The following is a 22428-nucleotide window of genomic DNA, read 5'->3' on the forward strand; positions in this document are numbered from 1 at the left end:
TTTAAATACTGCTTTAAAATGTAAATGTAAAAAAATTGTTAACATTTATTAAATTAGCTAAATAGAAGTGTTTCTGAAAACTTCTTAATTCTTACCTCCTCTTTTGTCTTTTTCGAAATCACTCGGAGCCAGTCTCCAATCATGCTCAGGACAGCAGCAAAGTAAGCAAGTCCTACGAGGATCCAAAACCACACGACAGGCTTGTAGAAGTCTAGGTACTCGATATCTGACCCGCCTGCGAGAAAGAAAACAAAGTAGAACAAAATAACTTTAAATTCATAAATGTTAACAATACAGATATTTGCTAAAATTATGGCTTGCACATCAGTAATTTTCTTGTCAATTAACCCATGTCATTTCCTTCATATGAAATTCCTCCTTTCCCTCATGCTATCCTTATCTGTTTTTTCAACAACCAGTTAAATAAGTTTCATTAATTCTCCAGATCATAATGATATTTTCTTGTTCCTTGTTTCTTTTTTATTTATTACAATGTGTCTTATAATTAAGTCTAGCACTTTACTCCAAGTTCTCTTTCCACCTCTATTTTAACAAGGAGAAGACAGAGATGACACTTTTTTGGTATACATTTAATTGAGTAAAGCTACCTTATTGCCAACCAAATCATACTAACCAATCAATACATGCTAGCCAATCAATTCAATGCTAACCTGGAAGGAGAGTGGTTCTTATTTAAAAATCATCAATACAATAGATTGATAACACATGGCAGAGACAATGCCTTGGTGGGTCTCATTTAAACAGTAATTTGCAGGTAATGCTGCCATTCTCTGTTCTGACTTTTTGAAATTCCCATGTTTGTCATAAATTTAAATCTCTAGCTCTCAAGAAAAAAAAAAAAAGACAAAGGAGCTCTTTTGCTTCATTCTAATCTTTACTTCTCCATCCATTTGGTACAATAACTGCACCTATGAGAATGTGAATACATTTCAACACATCCCTCCTTCAGCACAGTTTAATGGGACACATATTAAATCCCAAACACTGATGAGTGAGTTTTTTCACAAGAGATGGAAAGAAAGCTCTCTCTTAAGAAATTCGTCATTTAGCCTGAGAAAGCCTCACATAGACAATTAACCATCATGGGGTATACCCAGTGACAGCGAAAGAGAATAAAATCGTGCTAAGAGAGGACACAGAAGAAAGGATTTTTACTTCAGGAAGGAAGAAGGCGAGTGGACAGAAAATGAGTCTTAAGTGATGAGGATCAAAACAGAGAAAAGTTTAGGTGGAAATGTGTGATATATTCAAAAGACTTTTAGTAGCAGCTAAATCTATATGTGGATGAGTGCCAGGGAGCAGATGGGTAGAAGAGAAGAATCTAGAAAAAGAAAGTTGTGTCAGGCTGCGAGGACTGGCTCCTGACGCCATGGGGAGTAGGTAAGAGTGGACAGACAGGTAAGTCCTATAGGCATGTTTCACTATATGCACAGAAAGACCTACTGGCAGAAAGGAAGGGCTGACAGGGAAGCCCGTTAGAAAGTTTGTTCTAAAGGAGCTAACAAATTACTGTGCCTGAGTTGAGGCTGAAATGGAAAAAGAAGCATTTTGGAGACAGCATCATCAGGCATTAACAACCAGTTAGCTGGTGTGATAAGTAAAAGGAAGGCGCTAGTGACCAGAGGCCCTCACGTGGGAGATGGTGCCAGCAACTGAACAGGAAACACAGGGGAAGGAAGAGTGACAAAGAAGAGAGAAGCAACTTAAACTGGGACATGATGGGTTTGATGTGCTTGAAGTACAAACAGGTGGAGATACCCAGTAGGATCCTTAAATTTACAGGATCAATAGCAGATAGTCTGGGATGTTAAAACAGGGGCCATGGATGTACTCAATTCTCAAAATTCAACCCATCCAATCATAAGAACAGCTAATACGTAGCCACTATTCATTAAAAAACTAATATAATGCCTCAGCTGGTGTGGCTCCATTGGTTGGAGCATCGCCCCACGCACCAAAGGGTCTCGGGTTCGATTCCTGGTCAGGGCACATACCCAGGTTGTAGTTTGATCCCTGGTTGGGGCACGTGCAGAAGGCAACCAAGCAAGGTTTCTCTCACATCGATGTTTCTCTCTCTCTCCCTTTCCCTTCTTCTCTCTCTAAAAGTCAAAGGAAACATATTCTTGAGTGATGATTTTTTTTAAATCAAGTATAAAATTTTGACTCCTTTATCTAAATTAAACTTTGAATTGGCCTGCAATGACATTTTCAAGTATTAAAGGGTCAGAGACCATTTTTCTATCAGGCAAATAATGTTAACTTCATTTAAGAATACATTTCAAAGTAAATAATGTTACCTTCAAAATGTTGTGAAAATTTTTTACCTTGTGCAATGTTTTTTAAAAAAACATCGTTTCTTGGAAGGATTATGGGGGCTAAATGCATCTCATGATGGTTAAGACTTGGCCCTGGGGGATGCAGCTCTACGATTCACAGAAGTGACTTAAGAATTGTGTGTGGAAACTTGTCACATGATAGGCTCACTAGCGAATTCTATTTTTCAAATGTTTCCATTTCAATAAAACCAAAATGACATTTTTTCCGAGTACTTTCTCTTCAAAACCAGAAAATCTTCATCCAAATAGTTGTGACTCATTTAACACTTAAATTCACCAAAATGTTGATTTGAGGAGTCAGGTTCAAGCTCAAGATGACTTTTTATAAATCTTCTTTCTTATAAACAGGATGTCACAGTTTGAAAAGAGTAAATTAGCTTAATCACTAAAAGGTTTATATTTGGGTAAAATGTTTACCCCACAAGTTTCAGTGGATTCTAGGCCACGGTCGAGGGGATTGGGGGAGGGGGGGGCAGTGTTTTCCCATTCTTAATTGCCACTCTTCAGATGAAATACCAGGAGTCAAAAGATCTAGGAAAACTAATGTATATGGAGTATTGTCAAACAACTCCCAAATCCTGGTCACTTTCTGACAGCTGAGACTTATGAATTAATTTCCACCTTATTTAATTCACTTGATCTAAGAATCTTACCCAAATTAAATTATCTGCAGATAAGTTGCTAAAAAGAGCTATTGGATTTGTTTTAAAATAGAAAACATTCAAAAAATGTCTTGGCTGTTATAAGTATTAATTTTAATCTGGCTACATTCAGGAAACCTGTCCATGGGTCTCTTGCTAGTTAAGGACACAGGGTAATTTCTCTGTCCTGGATTCACTCCCTATAAGCCCCCTACCCCCAGGTCCACTCTGCCACTCCATAATTTTGTTCCCCTCTTTCCACAGACTCCCGAGACACAGCCTGCAGGATGCTACAGCCCACTGTCCACTTTTGGGTTCCTCACCCACTTGGCAGGAACAGTCACCTCACTGCTGTTTTCTTTGTTGCCACCCAAAATATGCACACAGATCCTTTCCATTTTAAGAGCTTTTGGCTAATCGTTATAGGAGAGTGGACAGCTGGCAATAAAAATAGCAAAGAGGGGTGGAAGCACACAGGTTTCAGGAATCTTATAAACTTTTCCAAGCAGTTAAAATAACTCTCCCCCTGACTCGCAGAGGATACGTGACAGCCTCCTTTAAAAGTGCTATTGCTCTCTGGGCGTCTTCTCCCTGGTGCTTAAGTAAGGAAATCAGCCACAGCCTAATCTAATCCAGCAGATTAAACTGCAGGTACCAGATGTAGCCCAGGAAAGGTGTGGGCTGTCACTAATGCTCGGGACTCACTCTCTCCCCAGACGGGCTTCCTAAAATTTTGAGGGAAGCTGCATTCCCACTCCTGACATTTCCACCGACTTAGGACAGGGCAATTAGTAAAACTATTTGTCCTTAGATGTAAGCCATAACTCCAGCTGCCTTTACAGTAATTAAGCTAATAATTTTTTAATTAAATTTTTACTCTTGAAAGTCTTACATATGTCTCCCTTTTTCCCCCCATTGACCCCTTCTAGCCTGCCCCCACCGCCCACCCCAGGCTTTTACCTCCCTATTGTCTGTGTCCATGGGTTACGGATATATGCATACAAGTTCTTTGATGTCTTCCCACCCTTCCACCCTCCCCTGCCTTCCTTCTGAGGTTCCATAGTCTGTTCTATGCTTCTACATCTCTGGATCTATTTTGTTCATCAGTTTATTTCGTTCATTAGATTCCACATATGAATGAGATAATGTAATACTTGTCTTTCTCTGATTGGCTTGTTTCACTTAGCATAATATTCTCCAGGTCCCTCTATGTTAAGCTAATAATTCAATTGCCATCATTCTCACAGTCTCGTTCAGAACTCTGAAGTGAAAGACGGGTTTGTACTGGCTCCTTGACATCTCAACAGGAAGTGTCCCCACTTTTCAACAGAGAAGACGGAGACTCAGTAGGTAAAATAACGTGTCAGGTCTCCCAGGAAGGGAGGCAGCAGAGCTAGAATTCAAACCCAGGCCCGCCTGGCTCCATATCACAGGCTTTTGCATTGACCTGGTTGTCCCTGTCACCTATGATCCCGTCATTTATCCCCCAGCCTTGTGTGCCCACACCGAATGGTAAACACCCAGCTGGGGCTGCAGACACTAAATCAAACAAGGTGTGCCTCTTCTCTTGAAGGGTCTTGCCTAGAAACCAGGTGAGTCTGAAGATAAGCGTTATTTTATCAGAAGCCTCCTCACCTTGCTTCTGTCCCCATTCCAACAATGTCTAACAGTTGGCCCTATTTAAAGAATTTGCCTATAGCAGTGGTCAGCAAACTCATTAGTCAACAGAGCCAAATATCAACAGTACAACGATTGAAATTTCTTCTGAGAGCCAAATTTTTAAACTTAAACTTCTTCTAACGCCACTTCTTCAAAACAGACTCGCCCAGGCCGTGGTATTTTATGGAAGAGCCACACTCAAGGGGCCAAAGAGCCGCATGTGGCTCGCGAGCCACAGTTTGCCGACCACGGGCCTATAGTATAGGCCCTCTACCATGCCCTCTGCCCTTAAATTTAATTTTCTTTCCCTGTGATGCTCCTGACTCAGAGAATACTTATTAAAAAAAATGATGATGAAAGGAGACTTGACTTGGACACACACTATAATATACACATGATGTATTACAGAATTGTACATGTGAAACTTGCATAATTTTATTAACTGTCACCCCAATAAATTCAATAAAAAAATTTAAAAGGAGATCTAGCCTGGGAATTATCTAGCCATTCTGGGCTGAGTTATCAACATTATTTCTAAAATGCTATATGTATTATATGTTTGCTTTACTTTATTTTTATTAATCAAAACCATCCTGTGTTAATATAAAGGGAGAAAAAAAAACTTCCTGCTTTGGTATATTTTTTCCTTTTTTATGGTAAAGCAATTTAACTGAATAAAGTGTTTTCTCCATGCTTCAAGGACTAAGAGGCTCTTTCAGTAATGTTATAAATTCTATTTTCTTTTTTACAAATGGAAGTATGACTTTAGTATTAAACACTAGCTCACCCACTAAACAAAGCTTCTCATAAACCACTGAGTCAGAAAAACACAAGGTTACAAAAGGTAAACCTCTCTAGCATTTGAACCTATATTTTGGGAAATTTCAATTTCAGCATTCAAGACGTTGTCCATTTCCTGTTCGACACTTGGTCTAAAATTAGGAAAACTGACATTAGAACGTCTCACAACCATAAAGAAAGAAAGATCCACACACTGTCTCACTCATCCTTTATGAGGATGGAAATTTATAAGGTGTACACAATTATTATCCCTAGAAATTACTGTTAAGACTCAAGATAGAGCAATTTGGATTTTTTTAATCAAATTTAGTACAATTTACTGCCAACCTCCCTAAGCCATAACTATTAATCATTGAATGATTTCCTTCTCTCGCTCTCTCTCTCTTTTTTTTTTTTTTTTTTTTTTGGTCCATATGTTTCCACAATGCTACTATATATCCATTCTGAATCCTGGAAGTTACATAACTTCTTGTATCCAGTCCCTAGGACTTCTGAGCCATTTGGGTCAAATCCCATTTAATTAATTCTCTCATGAGTTCTCTCATGTAGATAGCTATCAATTCTCTCATGAGTTAGCTGAATCAGGGTGGACCTGACTCCTTGTAGAATTTCCTACACTATCAAACAAAATAATTACCAGGATTGGTAGCTCTTCCTGGATCTCACACATTCTATCCATAGGAATAGGCAATCATTATCACTAAGTGCTAAGCACAGTATGGAATATACAACATGTGCTCACTACATTGCTGAATGAATGAATGAATGATATGATACATCTGGGAGTCACATATACCATCTCTTTCCAATCAAAGCAGTTTTTCGGAGCCATTGCGGTGGTGATGGTAGTACTGACTGTTCTTTATCAGAACTCTTCCTCATCAGCTACTTTCCTTGTTATCCACTGAATTCCTGGCAAACTTTTATTCAGAGACCAGCTCCATAATAGCAGTTTTAATAACTGGCCTCTGACATAGTTGCAAAGCTTTTAGGCATCATCAGGAACTGTTTTCTGCAGGGTTGCTATTAGAACAAACTGTTTTAAACAAAATAAAAAAAATCTTTCCATGGTTTTTCAATAGAGATTTATATGTTTTCATGATAAAAATCCCCTTTCATTAATTAAGCAAGCTCTGAGCACTCCACTCAATGAGTCATGTTTTCGGTTTATAAGGGAAAGCAATGGTGTGGTTACTAAAACCTACTTTTCCAATAATGGCTTTGAAAACACAATTCTAAGAAAAGTTAATTCTTAATATGAAATAAACACATATATTTTTCTAAGTCAAAAAAATGTGATGCCAAATGACAATACAGCTGTGAAAATTTGTAAAACATAATAAAAATGCACCAGAAGAAGAATCTGACCTGGGAAAGCCCCAAGTTATATTTTCTGTACAGAGGAACATAAGGTACAAAACACAAAGTGAGCTTTCAATAACTACATGAGAGATGAAGAAAATGTCATTATTCAACTAAATATACTAAATTTCATGGCTCAAAATTCCAAAAAGGGTATATTTGAATAGCTAAATAAAAGTTCCAATGGGAAATGCATTTTCAAAATATTAACCATGAAGATTTCTTAATTTTTAGCGAAAACTTTCATTTTTTATTAATAAAGTAGGTAATATGAGCTCACTGCTTTGTGAAACTATAAATTTGCATCTGGCTTTCACTCAGTCATATTATCTCTTATGAACACACCTGGTTTACTAAAAGGAGTATTTTAAGGAAGGGCTTCTTAGGGCAGCTTCTAAACAATTCATGGAAATACATTCTTGTCTTGCATGATCCACTCTAACCCTAACAGTATATATTAAAGAAGTCACTAGCTTTGAAAAATATTTTAAATTGTGTTAAGTTAGGTAATTAATTTGACTTTTCTCCAATTTTGAAGAACCACCAACTATGTTTATTCATATGTAAAATAAAGGTCCTTTTTAGCCCTAGAACAGTGGTCGGCAAACTCAGTCAACAGAGCCAAATATCAACAGTACAACGATTGAAATTTCTTTTGAGAGCCAAATTTTTTAAACTTAAACTTCTTCTAACGCCACTTCTTCAAAATAGACTCGCCCAGGCTGTGGTATTTTGTGGAAGAGCCACACTCAAGGGGCCAAAGAGCCGCATGTGGCTCGCGAGCCGCAGTTTGCCGACCACGGCCCTAGAACATTGAGCTCTAGAACACTGGGCCATCAGAAAGAAGCAGACACCAATCACTAAGGTAGTCAACCAGCCACTAAAACACACCCCTTGCATAAATATAAAATTAAAATTCACTGGGAGCACCCTCGCCAGTGTGGCTCAGTTGGTTGGGCGTCACCCATCACCGAAAGGTTGCAGGTTCGATTCCCAGTCAGGGCACATGCCCAGGTTGCAGGCTTGATCTCTGGTAGGGGGCATGCAGGAGGCAGCCAGTTTATGTTTCACTTGCACATCAATGTCTGTCTCTCTGTCTCTCTCTCTCTCCCCCCTCCCTTCCTCCCTTTCTGAAAATCAATAAATAAAAATATATTTTTTAAAAATTTCCTGGGAGAGCTCCTCTTGCAGAAAAATTACTAAGTGTTGACTTCCTCTATTCAGTCACATACACAGAGAAACCTGAATGCTGTGTGGTTCTGTCTTGATGAGTGGTCTCTAAATGCTTTTGATTCATTATCACCGCAATGAAAAGGTTTTGAGCATGCAAGTTTAAATGTATTTACTTATGAATTAGAAATCTATCATGCACTAATTCATATCATGCATTGTATGACATGTAAGGAATGAGGCCTAAGAATACCTAGAACCAGGAGGTGTCCTGTTTTCTTCCCATGGTAGAAAGTCTTATTGCACGGACTTCCTTGCTCATTCCCTGGGGATGAGCACTCTGCTTCAGAGTTCCGGTCTAAAACACCACATGCTCACTTGTTGCTCTTGGGATGTTCCTAAGAGTTACACCAAGGTTACAACCTGTATCCTAAACATTTATACATCACTCTCCAAAATTTACTTTTCTTTTTATTACACCGCAGTCTGAATTTGTCTTTCAAGAAGTTCAATACAACAATGTAATTGATCCCTAACCCCTGTCAAAGGACTTGCAGGCTTGAGAAGAGCACCAGCCAATGAGGGTGCATCATGAGAGGGCCAACTTGGTTTTCTTTGGAGGTTGAAAACCCAATAGAAAGATGAGAAGTTTTAAGTTACAGCAGTGCCTCTTGTTTTTCCCAGCAAAAATACCACAGTGGAGTGGAAACACTACCTGCAGTGACATCTAATAGCAAGAGAGAAGGTTCTAAAAAAGTAAACAACCAATATTCCACAGGTGGGGGACTTGCCTTAACTCCACGGCTAACTGTACTTTATAGTCTCAAAGCACCCAGAAGCAAAGACTATTTTTACGTCGAGCTATATGAGGCAATTCTTTCCCAAGGTCCTTTTAAAAAACTCATAATTTTTGTTTTTCCAAAGACTTTGGCAAAGGGCACACATTTCCTACCCAGCCTTTGCCACACACCTGCCCCCTCATCCACAGTCTCCTTCTCATTCCAAAAAACGCTCCCTGGGCAAAAGGACCGAGGCTGTCAAGACTCCAATACTAGGAGCAGGGCTCCATAGTCTCACAAAGACCAAAACAGCCACAGCATACATCAATTAAGGAGGCAGAGAAACATCCAAAACTGGTGTCAATCTGCTTCTTCTCTAATTGACCTTTCTCAGCATTTGCTAGTGATTAGTAAAGTGTATTTCCACCATTTTTCATTATTTCCTCTGTAAAATTAAAATAATGAATTTAAAGAGGGTTACAACAAAAGGAAATCTCAGTAATAACCAACATGTTTACTAGACTAAACTCAATGCCATTGCAAATACCATTTTGCTCCCGTTCCCCCACAATACTGCGCCACGGCTCTAACCTTCAGGGTCGCCCAGGATACACACACTTCACTCCGCAGGCAGCTGAGACTGAATACTAACAAACCCACATGCGCTAGCCAGGTTCAGGGTGTTAATCTCTTAAAGTAAATTAAAATAAAATTGTTTTTCATCTTTTACAAAACCATAAAGTAAAAATATTTGTCCTTTTTTTTTTTCTGGTACTCTGGTTGCAAATATACAACATTATTTTAGGTTCCACCCACATTTCTTTTATTTATAATTTTTGTTTCTTTAGAGTCTCAGACCTTGTGGTCCCTATACTGGATTGACAGAGTCTGCCGATGGTTGAAAGTAACACATACACTGAATTATAGCATTGAAATTTGCGAAGAGTGTAGAACTTAATTGTTCTCACCCCCCAAAAATAAGGAACACATGTGAGGAGATGGATGTATTAATTAACTAGGAGGCGGGAATCCTTTTACAATGTCTATGAAATGCCATGATGTATACTTTAAGTATCTTACAATTTTATTTATCAACTGTATCTCAATAAAGCTGAAAAATAAAACGGTGCATTACTATAAAAACAAACATATAAAATAATACAAACAATACAATGTTGTTTGCCTGAAAGTAGAAGATATATCACCTATTAGATATATATTCTAGTTATGAGCCCTTGTTAATTATGTTTATAAAGATTAACATGCCACAAGTGTAAGCTTTGTTATCATCAGTGTGTCTCACTTTCTCCTGTATTCATACACTTTCCACTTCTGCTTAAGCCAAGAATATAACTTTGATGAGAGGTAGAAAAATGGGTGTTTTAGGACAGAAGTGCATATATGGAGGTACAAATGTCTGAGATTCTTCTCTCCACATTAAGCTGGTTAGAAAACTACAAGATCTCCAGCACGGGGGGGGGGGGGGGGGGGTCCTCCTGTCTCAGGGCCTCCATCCAGCCCACAGATGTGCACACAGTATTTTTGACCAAAGCAAAATGTCACTCATGAAAACATCTTCATCTTCAAAGATTTACGTTCCCCAAGAAGGAAGGCTTTGCCAGGTTAAACTGCAATTAACCAATCAATAAAAAACATACGAACTCTCAGCCTTCTGTGAGATTTTATAGAATACAACATGTTCTATAAACACAACATGTTCTCTTTCGGAAAATATTTAAGTGAGAAGTTTGGGTCAAGAAAGAACATCTTCTGATTCTCATTGTTGGAGGTCTTAAGTCTTAGCAATCATCACCGATATTAAATGCCCAACGTCCATTTAAACGTTCTTTAAAGTTGGAGCAACTGTCTGTGTTTGAACAGATGAAATAAAAATAATAATCAAGGACAAAACTAGGAGTGCCCAGAAGGGAAATCTATACCAACTGCTAGTCTCCCTTGTTTAGGAGCCACGGTATTTTTTCCAGGTGTTAATAATGAAATTAGAATGTGGCCACTTGGTTAAACTTAAGAGACTACAGTTCTGAATTTTTAAAGGTTTTGACTGCTGTAAAAATGTTATTTTGAATATATTTTAAATTGTAAGAGTAAAAGAATTTTTGTGCACTTTTTTTTTTCATTTAATCGGAACGATTTTCAAGTTTTTACAAATAGGGTAATTGTAAAGCATTAAGCATTTATTAGTGAAAAAATATATATATTCTCATTCCAAGAAATATAATGAGTGAAGTTGAATAAATGCTTTAAAGTTTACCACATTGCCAGTGGTTTCACAACCATTCTCTTGTATTTATTAAGTAAAATAAAAATGATTAAGACTAAAAAAAAACACAAAAAAACAAAAAGAACACAACACAATAAAACAAGAAAGAATAGTAAATAGCCAGAAAGTATAAACCTCTCCTAAAACTAAATTAGGCTGGTGCGTTTACTCTGGAAAATTTAACGGCACATTCCTACTATAACGTTCAGCATGTTTTCCTAATACTTCCAACTGATTTTTTAAAACAGAATGGTTTGGATTTTCAGTAGCTGGTCAAAATGACCCATGATCACTATTATATTACTTTTACCACCATTATAATTTACTTAAAACTGGAGTTAGAACAATAATCATTGAATAATATAACGGGAAAAAGGGGAGTGGAAGCGACAGAAAGGTAAGTCCTAAGAGCTACAGCAATGAAGCAAACAGCAGGCGGTCCCGGCTCTGCCTCTGGCTTCCCCGGCGCTTGCACAGAACAGACCCAGGGCTGTGGGCCACCCTCCATCTCTGATCCAGTCACCGCCTTCAGCACCACCTCCGGGACCAGCCAACACACCGCTTCTTCTACCTTAACCCCTTATCGTGGACAACCAGGAGCTGCCCAATTCCTCAGAATTACCCCCCTGAGGTGGAGGCTGCCATCAACCACCCGGCCCCCTGCCTCTGCGGGCGCCCACACCTACCTCTCTCTGGGCTTCTACTTCCATTGAGGATGGGGCTCTCCAGGCCGTGGGCCGCTTCTTCCCGAGTTGGAGGAGAAGAAGCTCGAGGGCTCTGAGCGTCTCTTAAAGCTGCAAACCCAGCGCGGTGGCCGCCCTCTCCCCCAGGACGCGCTGAGGCCTCCCCAGGTGAGCGGGCAGAACTCAGGGCGCCAGGGAGGCCGCCCTGGCCTTGGGGAGGAACCTGACCCAGGCCCTTGTGGACCCGCAGACGCTCAGCTCTGACTTCCTGCAGAACCACTTCCGGGTGAGGAGGTGAAACTCATCAGGAAGATGGGCCACACCTGGCTCCCCTCCGCAGGCTGCCGGCCCCCAGGCTGGGCGGGGCCAGAAGCTCTTGGAAAGGCTCCCCCTCCAGCACCACTAGGAGCCCGTGGAGCCCGGAGGCCTTTGAGGGGCCCCTCTGCATCCCCTGGTGTCTGCCTTTTGCCCGAGCCTCTCCCCGAAACTACTGGCCATTCCTTTAACCACCTGAAGTCCTCTTATGTGCACTGGACCAAATGAAACAATAAAGCTTCTTGCAGCAAATAAATAAATAAGCAAACAGCAATTGAAATAACATATATAGAAAAGAAGAAATTTTAAAATGAATAAAAAAGTGGACATTTTAGCAAAGGCCTAAAATATTTTCCTGAGAACTAAAAATTAAAGATGGTAAATAACTTAGAGAAAAGAAGTTTTTAAGTAGCTAAGAACATCTAAAGTTTGCAGGTGTGTTTTTTTCTTCATTTTTTTTTAAATTTCTTTATTGATTAAGGTGTCACATATTTGTCCTCATCCCCCCATTCCCATCCCACACCCCTCCCCATGGATGCCCCAACCCCCTGTTGAACTTAACCTTGCAGGTGTTTTTTAAACTAAGATATGAAAAGGCCTAAGTAAAAAGAGCAAAGCTAAGTTAAACTCAAATTTTTTTAAATTAAGAGGCAGATATTTGGGTTTGGAAAATAGGGTGGGAATATAAAATTCTGAATAACCAGTAATTAAATCTCTTTTATAGAATAAACAATATATGTCCAACTGCACCAATCTGCTCACCTCCACTGTCATGGAATGGCTTTTTTTTGGCTTTGTCACTGTTAAAATGTGTCTTCCAAAAATATATGTTGAAGTCCTAACCCCTAGTACTTTGGAATGCAACCTTATTTGGAAATGAGGTCCTTAGAGATGTAATTAGTGTGATGAACTCACACTAGACTAGCATGAATCCAATATGACTGGCATCCTTCGGACACAGTGAGCGAGACACGGAGAAAGCCCTGGGATGATGGAAGCAGAGATGGGAGTGATGGGTCTCTAAGCCAAGAATCAACAAGGACGGCTGGACCGAAGCAAGGAAGGATTCTGACAGTCTTAGAGGGAGCGTGCCTCTGCTGGCACCTTGATTTTGAACTGCCAAGAGAGAATGGATTCCTTTTGTTTAAAGCAACCCAGATTGTGGTACTTGGTTATGGCAACCTTAGTAAACTAATACAGTCACTGCGTTGTACTGCAAACCCAAGTGGAAAGTCTAATGAAGGGACGTGGGTTAGGAGGGCAGTGTCGGTGCCAAGAAAAATTTACCTGCAACATAGTCCCCGAATCCAATGGTTGTTAAAGTGATAACCACGAAGTAAATGGCGTCCAGAGCACTCCAGCCTTCTATGTGCTTAAATATGATAGCGGGCAGAGCAACGAAGAGCACACAGCCAAACAGTATAAATATGATTGTTGAGATGATGCGAATCTTGGTCTGACTAACATTCCACTTCTAGGGAAGACAGCAAGAGAGTGAGAGAGAAAGAGAAATTGACTGAGATTAATTGATTATTGGCATACGCACAAAGCTAACGTATATACACTGTTATCAACAAATTTAGCAAGTGGAATTTTATTTTATTCCCTTTTATGATTAATTTTTATGACTTATAAGGAAAGTCAAAATTGGGTATAACATAACTAGCTCAAAACATTCAATGCTTATAATGATACCACTTTAGTCTTACATAGCTTACAACAGGTAAATTACTCTCCAAAGTAAATCACATTTGCTCTGAGAATACAAATTTCAGATTTACACCTTCCTTTTATTTACCTGAACTACTCTTAAAATATCTCCACTCTATAGGCATACAATTGATTGTGGGGTAAATACAATCTAGAAATATATGAAAATGGAAAAAAAAAACACTGAACTATGAATTAAATATTTACTACTGATCAAATTATTCCTTCTCACTCCTATCACATTTCCAATCAATATTCAATTGATTAAAGTGTATGTTCAGAGACTTAAAGTTCACATTTGATTCCCAGATGACCTGATGAACTATCTCTCTGTCCTTATGGTCTTAAACTATAAAACTAAATATATCAAAGATGATATGTAAATAAGGAAAAATCTTCCACACCTCTAAGCTACAGCTGCCATCAGAGTACCCATATTTTTTCACCTCCTTCTCTTATCAGGAATCTCCACAGTGTGACATTAAATGAAGTTTGTACAGACAACAGTTTATCTCCAGGTCTCTTTTTGGATTAATCACCGTGAATTTTTCATCTCTAACTGAACGTGTCCCATCTAGGTCACAGCCCCACCCTAGAAGAATCACTGAATTGTAGAGCTTGAAATTTTTTGAGAAATAAAGGTCAATGAAACCAAAGAATGGAAAATAGAAAGAAAAGTTTCTCTAGTCCACCATCCTTATCACACATCTGAGAGCTAAGTGAATTCCCATTTGTCAAGTTCTCAGAAGTGTTTAGTGCTGAACACTGAATCATGACCACTGTAATGTATCCCCTAACAGGGCACGGAATTTGTCTTATGCACTGATGTAGATGCAGCACAAAAGAAACTGCCCAGCATCCAGTAGGTGCTCAAAACTCTGTTGAATAAATGAACAATGCAGTACTATCAAGTTCAAGCCACTAATACTACCTCTCAATTAATATAAATACAAGACATTTTTTATATCAACATAAGGAAAGTATAATACCATAAAAAGAATAAAACTTCTGTTTGGGAATAACCACACATACTCCATACTAAGAGTAAAAATATTTGAGAGTGGCCCTAGCCGGTTTGGCTCAGAGTCTAGAGCTTTGGCCTGTGGACTCAAGGGTCCCAGGTTTGATTTTGGTCAAGGGCACATGCCCAGGTTGCGGGCTCGATCCCTACTGGGGGGCTTGCAAGAGGCAGCTGATCAATGATTCTCTCTCATCATTGATATTTCTATCTCTCCCTCCCTTCTCCTTCCTCTTCCTAAAATCAATTAAAAAAAAATTGAGAGTGAACTTTGAACTTAAATATGAAACATAATAATGCTAAAAACTGGAACTATGATGTAAATTGGAAAACCATACTCAAGAGTCTTATTTCATCCATAGAATTAAATGTAAAATACTGACAATTTTGCGAAAATATGAAAACGTCATTTAATAATAAATAAAATGTATTTGGAATAGTGCTGACAGTAGTAATAAATCATTTATAATCCCATTCTCTAACACAATCATTTTCTTTATCCATAATTTTCTTCAAGAATAGAAGTTTGTACTCATGATGTTATTATTTTTTACTTAGAATTGTAACAGAAGCATTTTCATTTTACTTTTTCTATTGAATGTAATATGGCCATGAACATCTTCATATATATCACTGTTGGTTCTACTGAATTATATCCCTTGGATTGATTTCTATCAATGACATTACTGAATTAAGTTGTATGGTCATCTTTATCGTGTTTGCCATATAGTTCTATATCCCTCACAGAAGGGTTTTATATTTACAGTGACACCAGCAATGAACAAGGGTACCAAAACAATTTTTAAATAACAAAATATTGTCAGTCTTTACTAGTTATGTTAAACTTTAACTTATATTATCTCTAACTCTCAGAGTAATGTTTCATTGTCAGTAGTTCTAGTCACATTCAACAAATTACAAAATATAGCTAGGAGACAATATATCTAGAATTTGAACTAGGGCTGTCAGATTTCTAATTTTTAATGCATATTTTAAGAGTTTCCTCATGCATTAGTTTATTCATTCAGATAAGTATAAAATAACTATACAGTGAGTTACATGCTAATAGGAGTACATATAAATTGTTATGGAAAATCTAATAATGAATGTATAGCTGCACTGAGATAATAGAAAAGGTATAATATTTTAATACGTTAAACAAATAATAACCACATATAGTTAAAAGGCTATCATACTTACAATAAACGTATCTTCCACTTTTGCAATTCCTTTTCCAAATATGGTCCCTAGTTGATCTCCAACTCCAGCCAACAGAAAACCAAAGAGGGGAATTCCCAGTAAGGCATAGATTATACAGAATATTTTCCCCCCTTCTGTGCGTGGTGAGATGTTTCCAAACCCTAGGTAAATTTAAGAAAAAAAGAATTCAGTTGTTTATAAATGAGTGCTAGTTTAAAACACATGACTTCAAGGTCGATTCAAAAATTCCTAAGTATTATAGCAATCACAGATTTCAACTAGTTAAGAATCCTTTTGTAGTGCATAAACTTTTAATATATTTTAATATAAAATACTCATAAGCAAACATTTCAACAATCTACAAACTAAAGCCATCATTCCAATTAAACTAGAGCATGAAAGCTGAGGGGGTAACACGTGTAATAAAGCAAATATTTTCATTAAATGTACTTCTGTCTCTCTATACTTATAATCCTGTTAGCTACACGGTTTTCATTGCCATTTACTGAGAAGAGTATATTGCTTTAATGGGCTACTATTTGGTCATGTTAACCATACATTTTTCTCCCCATAATATTTCCATCTTTCCCTTCTTCCTACTCGGTCAGTTTGGTATTCATTGCTAGTCAACTCATCTACTGAGGTTTTCCTTTTAATGTATTTAATTTTCAAGAACTTTGCCTTTTGTCATTAGCCTGTTTTTATGAAATGAAAATAATAATTATATTCATTTCTTTGTTTTATACCATGTATTAACTCAATTCCATGAGCGATGTGCTCCCTTCCTTTATTTAGGTGAATTTCTTCAAGAGTTTGCGAATTCCTGGCCATATTTTCAGACTTGTAAGCACAGTATAACACTAGATTGGTTAGTATTTGTGGCTGCTATGGATTTCCCAGTCTCAGTGAGAATCATGGTTGAGCCGGTGGTGTATGTAAGATTCTCTTTAAAGGAGCCCTGGTTGAAGTAGAGTTGTGTTGGCCAGAAAGAGGAGGACCCTCCTAGTGGTGTGCACTTCACATAACTCCCGAGAGAGAAGGGTCTCCTAATTCCTTATGATGGCCGCCAACTCCCAGCCACCAACTGCTCTCAAGCCTGCTGCCTGCTTTGGGAATATCTGTAAACTTAACTCTGAAATGCTTGTATTCACATCTTTATTCCGGAGGCGAAGACTGGAGACAGCTACAAAATTCCACAAACGTTGATTAATTTATAGGCTACTGGCCATGAGCTCCCTTCTGCTTCTAATTTTGGTGCCTTCAGAAGAATTTTCTCTCTGGAATCCTCCGTTTTGTTTCTATGGGGGACGTGGGCTCCCCAGTTCAAAAAGAGTTCATTATCTATCTGAATCTATACTAGTATGCTTCATATCACCCCCCAAATCCATCCTGTTGTGGTTCCCTCAATCCACCTCCCTGCCTTCAACCACACTATGGACTTCTTTTTCCATTATTTTTATATGTTTTCTTTCATCTCAGTGCAATGTTTTGGGTATATGAGGTAAAATGCATGTTTATATCAAACAGCTGATAAAGTAAATTCATGTTGTATCAGATAAAGAATTAGCTGTGTGAATTTAATGATGTTTTTTAAGATGGTAAATACTGATCATCTAATAAAAAGTCCACAGATTTAGAGTAAGATATGCAAACATCAGGATTTTTTAAAGCATTTTACTTAAATGTCTAAGATTATCTGACTGAGAGAGGAATCGGGATGAACAGCCTTTAAAAGCTTCACAATTCATTGTAGCCATTTATGGATCCATTGCTCACTAGATAAGTGACCCTGGGCAGATTATTTCCTCATCCGGTGACAGGGTATGATTGTTGTTATTGTCTACTTCATCAATTTGTAAATACTAAGTAAGCTATTACATGAAGAGTGCTTAGAAAAGTCTATTATACTGAATGTGCTCAATATACATATGTTAGGCACTGTGATCATTATGATTATCATTATTACTAGAGGCCTTTTGCACAAAGATTCATGCAAGAATAGGCCTCCCTTACCCTGACTGCCAGCACTGGTTTTCCTCCAGCACCCGGGACCTAGGCCTTCACTCTGGCCACCACCTTCCATCTTCGCTCTGGCCAGAGCTTTCAGTGTTCGCTCTGGCCAGAGCCTTCAGTCTTCACTCCAGCCAGAGCACCGCTCCCGTAGCTCCCTCTGCCCCCCGCCTTCCTCTTATAGCAGGCAACCTGCCCCGCCTGGCTGCTCCATGCCTGTGTATGCAAATTAACCCGCCATCTTTGTTGGGTTAATTTGCATACTCACTCCTGATTGGCTGGTGTGTGTCGCCGAGGTACGGTCAATTTGCATTGATCTCTTTTATTAGTGTAGATTGTAATAGTACTGGTAGAAGCAAAAAGTAGCCAATCATGCATTTAACCCTATCTATATGCAAACTATTTAAGAGCCAATGGAATGGGGTCACGATTACACAACGCTCTCCACTATATTCTGAAATGTTCTGTCAACCGTGGGTGCCATTCTTTAGAAGGAGCATTGGCAAACAGCATGCAGAGAGGAAGGCAACTTCTCACCCTAATGGTCAAAAGGATGGAGGATGTTTATGCTGAAGAAAAGATGGAGAAGGGAAGAATGCAGACCAGCTGCTTTCAACTATCAGAATGATTAAAACCTGGGGAAGGAAACAGACCTGCTGTGACGCTCAGGGAAAGAACAAAAGTAACGGATACAAGCTACAGAACATGAGCTCATGCTGGGGTAACTACAACCAACGTGGTGTAAGTGGCTAAACGAAGCAGGCAATTACTTGCAGTGTTTGACATTTTGGACTGAGCAGTACCATCATCAAATTTTGCCACTGTCCTATTGAAGTCCTTTAGAACACTGTTTTTCCTGTTGCAGGATCCAATCCAAGATTATGCATTACATTTAATTAAAATATCTTTTTAGTTTTTTTTAAATCTCCTGGAATAGTTCCTAAGCCTTTCTTTGTCTTTCATGATTTTGATGTTGTTTAAAGAATACAAACCAGTTATTGTTATTTAATTGTGTCTGGTACATCCTCACAAATGGATTCAAGTGATACATTTTTGGCAGGAATACCCCATATGTGATACTGGGTCTTTCTCAGTGCATCACAATCAAAGGCTCATGATAGTTTGTCTCAGGTGATGATGTTGACCTTGAGTAGTTGGTTAAAAATGTGTCCACTAGATTTTCCCATTGAAAAGTTACTATTTTTGTCCTTTGCAATTAGTAAGTCATTAAGGAGGAAACACTTTGAGAATATGTAAACATTTTGTTCCTCAAACTTTCACTAATTAGTTATAGTATAGGCTCTGATGTTAGGAGTCCACACATTTTAAAAATATATATATTTTGTTGATTTTTTTACAGAGAGGAAGGGAGAAGGATAGAGAGTCAGAAACATTGATGTAGCTCCATTTGACCTATACCATGCAAGTTAAAAGGGCGTAAGAAACAAGAGCTCCAGGTTTTCATCCATTACTGGTTCAGACTTGGCCTGGAGGCGACTGGGACACCATCAGATAAACTTATAGAGGATTTCCTCAGGAAGCCTGCTTACATCCCCAATGAGAGAAACATCAATCAGCTGCCTCCTGCACACCTCCTACTGGGGATGTGCCCGCAACCAAGGTACATGCCCTTGACCAGAATCGAACCTGGGACCTTTCAGTCTGCAGGCCGATGCTCTATCCACTGAGCCAAACCGGTTAGGGCAAGGAGTCCACACCGGTTAAATTAGTTAGTAAATTTAACTAATTTACCTCCCATCTACACTTATCTGCTCTTGAAACGTTCTATATCAGAACAGTATGTGCAAAGGGTCCATCCAGGGCACATGCAAAAAAGGCCCAGAAAACCTTGTATTGACGCAGGTTAGTATAAAGCTAGGGAAATTCCTTGGCAAGTGGAATGGGGAAACAGACAGTTAAAAGAGAAGGCTGAACAATTTACAGCCAGCTAATAAAACGCAAGATTTTTGTCTTCCCTAACCAAGGACACGCAGAAGCAAATGGTTTACACCTTCCAGACCATGCCAGGGCAGACGCACCTCGCTCCTACTCCCTTGCTGGTGACGTCTTTGAAGGTAAAACTGACCAGAGAATGACCCTCATCCCTCTAAATGCTCATTTGGATGCACGGGAGTGTCAAAGAACACATCTGGAAAGCTGATGAATACTCTGATTGAGACCTCCCCTAAAATGCCCCAACTTTAGACAACAGATAAAAACCCTTAAGACAAAAGACCCAGAGCGAGCTGTCTTTTGAGTATGCCTGTGCCTGCATCTTCCCTGCCGCCCCCCCAACCCCCCCACCCCCGCCTTCTTCCCTCAGGCATGTATCTTTGCTTTCTTTCTCCTAAGCTCTAAAGCTCCCAGGAGACTTGCAACCAGGGGAGCAGTAGGCAGTGGCAGCTTGTTCCAGGCTATACCCTGAACCTGTCTCCCAGAGTCCTCCTTTGCCCATGTTCCTTATCTCCTGAGTCCATGCAGCCCAGCTGGCTCATTTCTCTGCCTCTGTAACTTTCTAAAGGGCCAAGGCAGCTGGGCCTATGATCACGCCTGTTGCTATAATCTTGCTTCTGTTTTAAGCCCTTCCTTTGTTTCACTGTCCCCAGCTTTAATAAATGTACCCTCAAAGTCACGTGGACTCACGTCTTTAAATCTTTCCTGCATAAAGTCAAGAACACACACATTCCAGACCCTGCCGGAGCAGACCCACCTGGGCCCTAGACCCTTTCTGGTGACAGCATCAAGGTTATAGGAAGAAGACAAAGGCCATCCCAAAGGTTAAAAAGTCAGGGAATGTTTAACCAGAACTACTAGTATTTGGATCAGTGTACTATTTCTGTACACTATCGAAGAATGGAACTCAACAACTTCAACTCTGTCCTATATTCTAACATCAGTAAGTGAAGCACCAAGAACAGGAAGCCCTTGTAACTTGTCAAGGTGGACTGTTTTGACATCAGTTCTCTGATTATTCCAGAGAGCCCTGCTAAGGCCCAACGCTGTGCTGTTCGTTATTGCATCTCCAGATGAATAACTATGTGGCCTGAGGCAGGACAGGCCTCTGCTTTACACTATTCCATCCCATTTTCTCTTTTTGCACAAGAGGACAAATGTCTTCAGTTATATCCATAAGAAGTAACATACCTCCCAGAAGGATGGGGTCAAAAATTTTTTTAAATACTTTTTTAAAATTCTGACTGTGGCATTGCTATAAATAGATTCTATTGTTTAAAGAATAAAAGCCTAGCTGTCAGAGGGCTCCATTTGACCTACACCATGCAAGTTAAAAGGGCGTAAGAAACAAGAGCTCCAGGTTTTCATCCATTACTGGTTCAGACTTGGCCTGGAGGCGACTGGGACACCCTCAGATAAGCTTATAGAGGATTTCCTCAGGAAGCCTGCTTACATCCCCAATAAAATGGCCCAAAATCAAAAGAGAATTCTAGATATAAGGAAATCTACTTTTCATGGATCAAAAAATTGAGACCAGTCCCTTGTGGCATCTCCGTACTGCATTTTTATTATCTCCATAACAAAGTGAGCAGAAGGGAGCAGGAATGAAGGAACCTGACATGGCTCTTCTGTGAATGTATTCTGCTCCACCTTATAAACAGTTGTGTGGCCACCATTATGCTGAGCTCTGCGGTTGAGCCTGTGCCTCAAGGTAGGCATTCCTCATTCAATCACCTCTCTCCAAAGCACACAAAGAGTGACCTGGCAGTTTTCTGATGTAAACGGAACACCTGCCGATCCTCACATATTTCCCTGGGTGACAGAATCAAGTGGCTATTGGGGGGAGGGGAGAAGGTTTCTCGTGGTTTCCCCCAACCCCCGCCTCTTCTCTGAATAAAGTAAGAGTAGACTTCCCTCCAAGATTTACCACATGTTCTAACCAGTGAATAGCTAGACACTAGTTAACTGACTTGATATGATTAATGGCTTTATGAGTCACAGATGAAAGGTATCCATTAACTCTGAGCCATAGTTTGTCAAGCTTTTGAAATATTAATCTTTGTGACTGTCTGGCCAGTCGGCCTCATCTTCATTGCCCAGAGGTGTGACAGACTATTATAAGAAGATGAAAAAGAAAAAAGAAACAGCATTAAGCTGTGGTTTCCTTTAACTCCTAAATGAATGTTGTTCACACTCAAAACGTTCCCCCTTGAGAATGCAGCTATCAGTTTATGGCATCTCATAGGCATAACAAGAGAATGACAGGAATGTCAGTCACCCAGCTTCCAAAGAGCTTGCAGGAACAGGGCAGCCTGAGGGATGATGGCGATGGCCTTGGAGGAGGTGGGGTGGAGCAGAGACCAGAGAATGAGACCAGGGGGTTTAGGGGTGGGGTTCAATGGTATACCAGGGTTGGCTTGAAAACCAATGGTTAAATTTTTAGGAATTTTTCAAGTCAGCGGACTTCACGTTAGTAACTTGAAATCAGT

General features: G+C 39.4%; 1 protein-coding gene across 2 annotated transcripts in view; it reads right to left on the bottom strand.

The window, feature by feature from the left end:
- KCNK2 (potassium two pore domain channel subfamily K member 2) overlaps nucleotides 1-22428 on the bottom strand; it is a 103128-nt gene that overhangs the window by 30431 nt on the left and 50269 nt on the right. For both annotated transcript variants that reach the window (XM_079761923.1, XM_079761922.1), the window contains exons 4-6: nucleotides 15977-16137; nucleotides 13336-13522; nucleotides 96-235 (exon numbers count right to left, since the gene is read on the bottom strand). In XM_079761923.1, the coding sequence (XP_079618049.1) occupies nucleotides 96-235; nucleotides 13336-13522; nucleotides 15977-16137 (488 nt within the window). The remainder of the gene's footprint in view (nucleotides 1-95; nucleotides 236-13335; nucleotides 13523-15976; nucleotides 16138-22428) is intronic.

This window comes from Cnephaeus nilssonii (assembly GCF_951640355.1).
Source record: "Cnephaeus nilssonii genome assembly, chromosome: 21".
NCBI lineage: Eukaryota > Metazoa > Chordata > Mammalia > Chiroptera > Vespertilionidae > Cnephaeus > Cnephaeus nilssonii.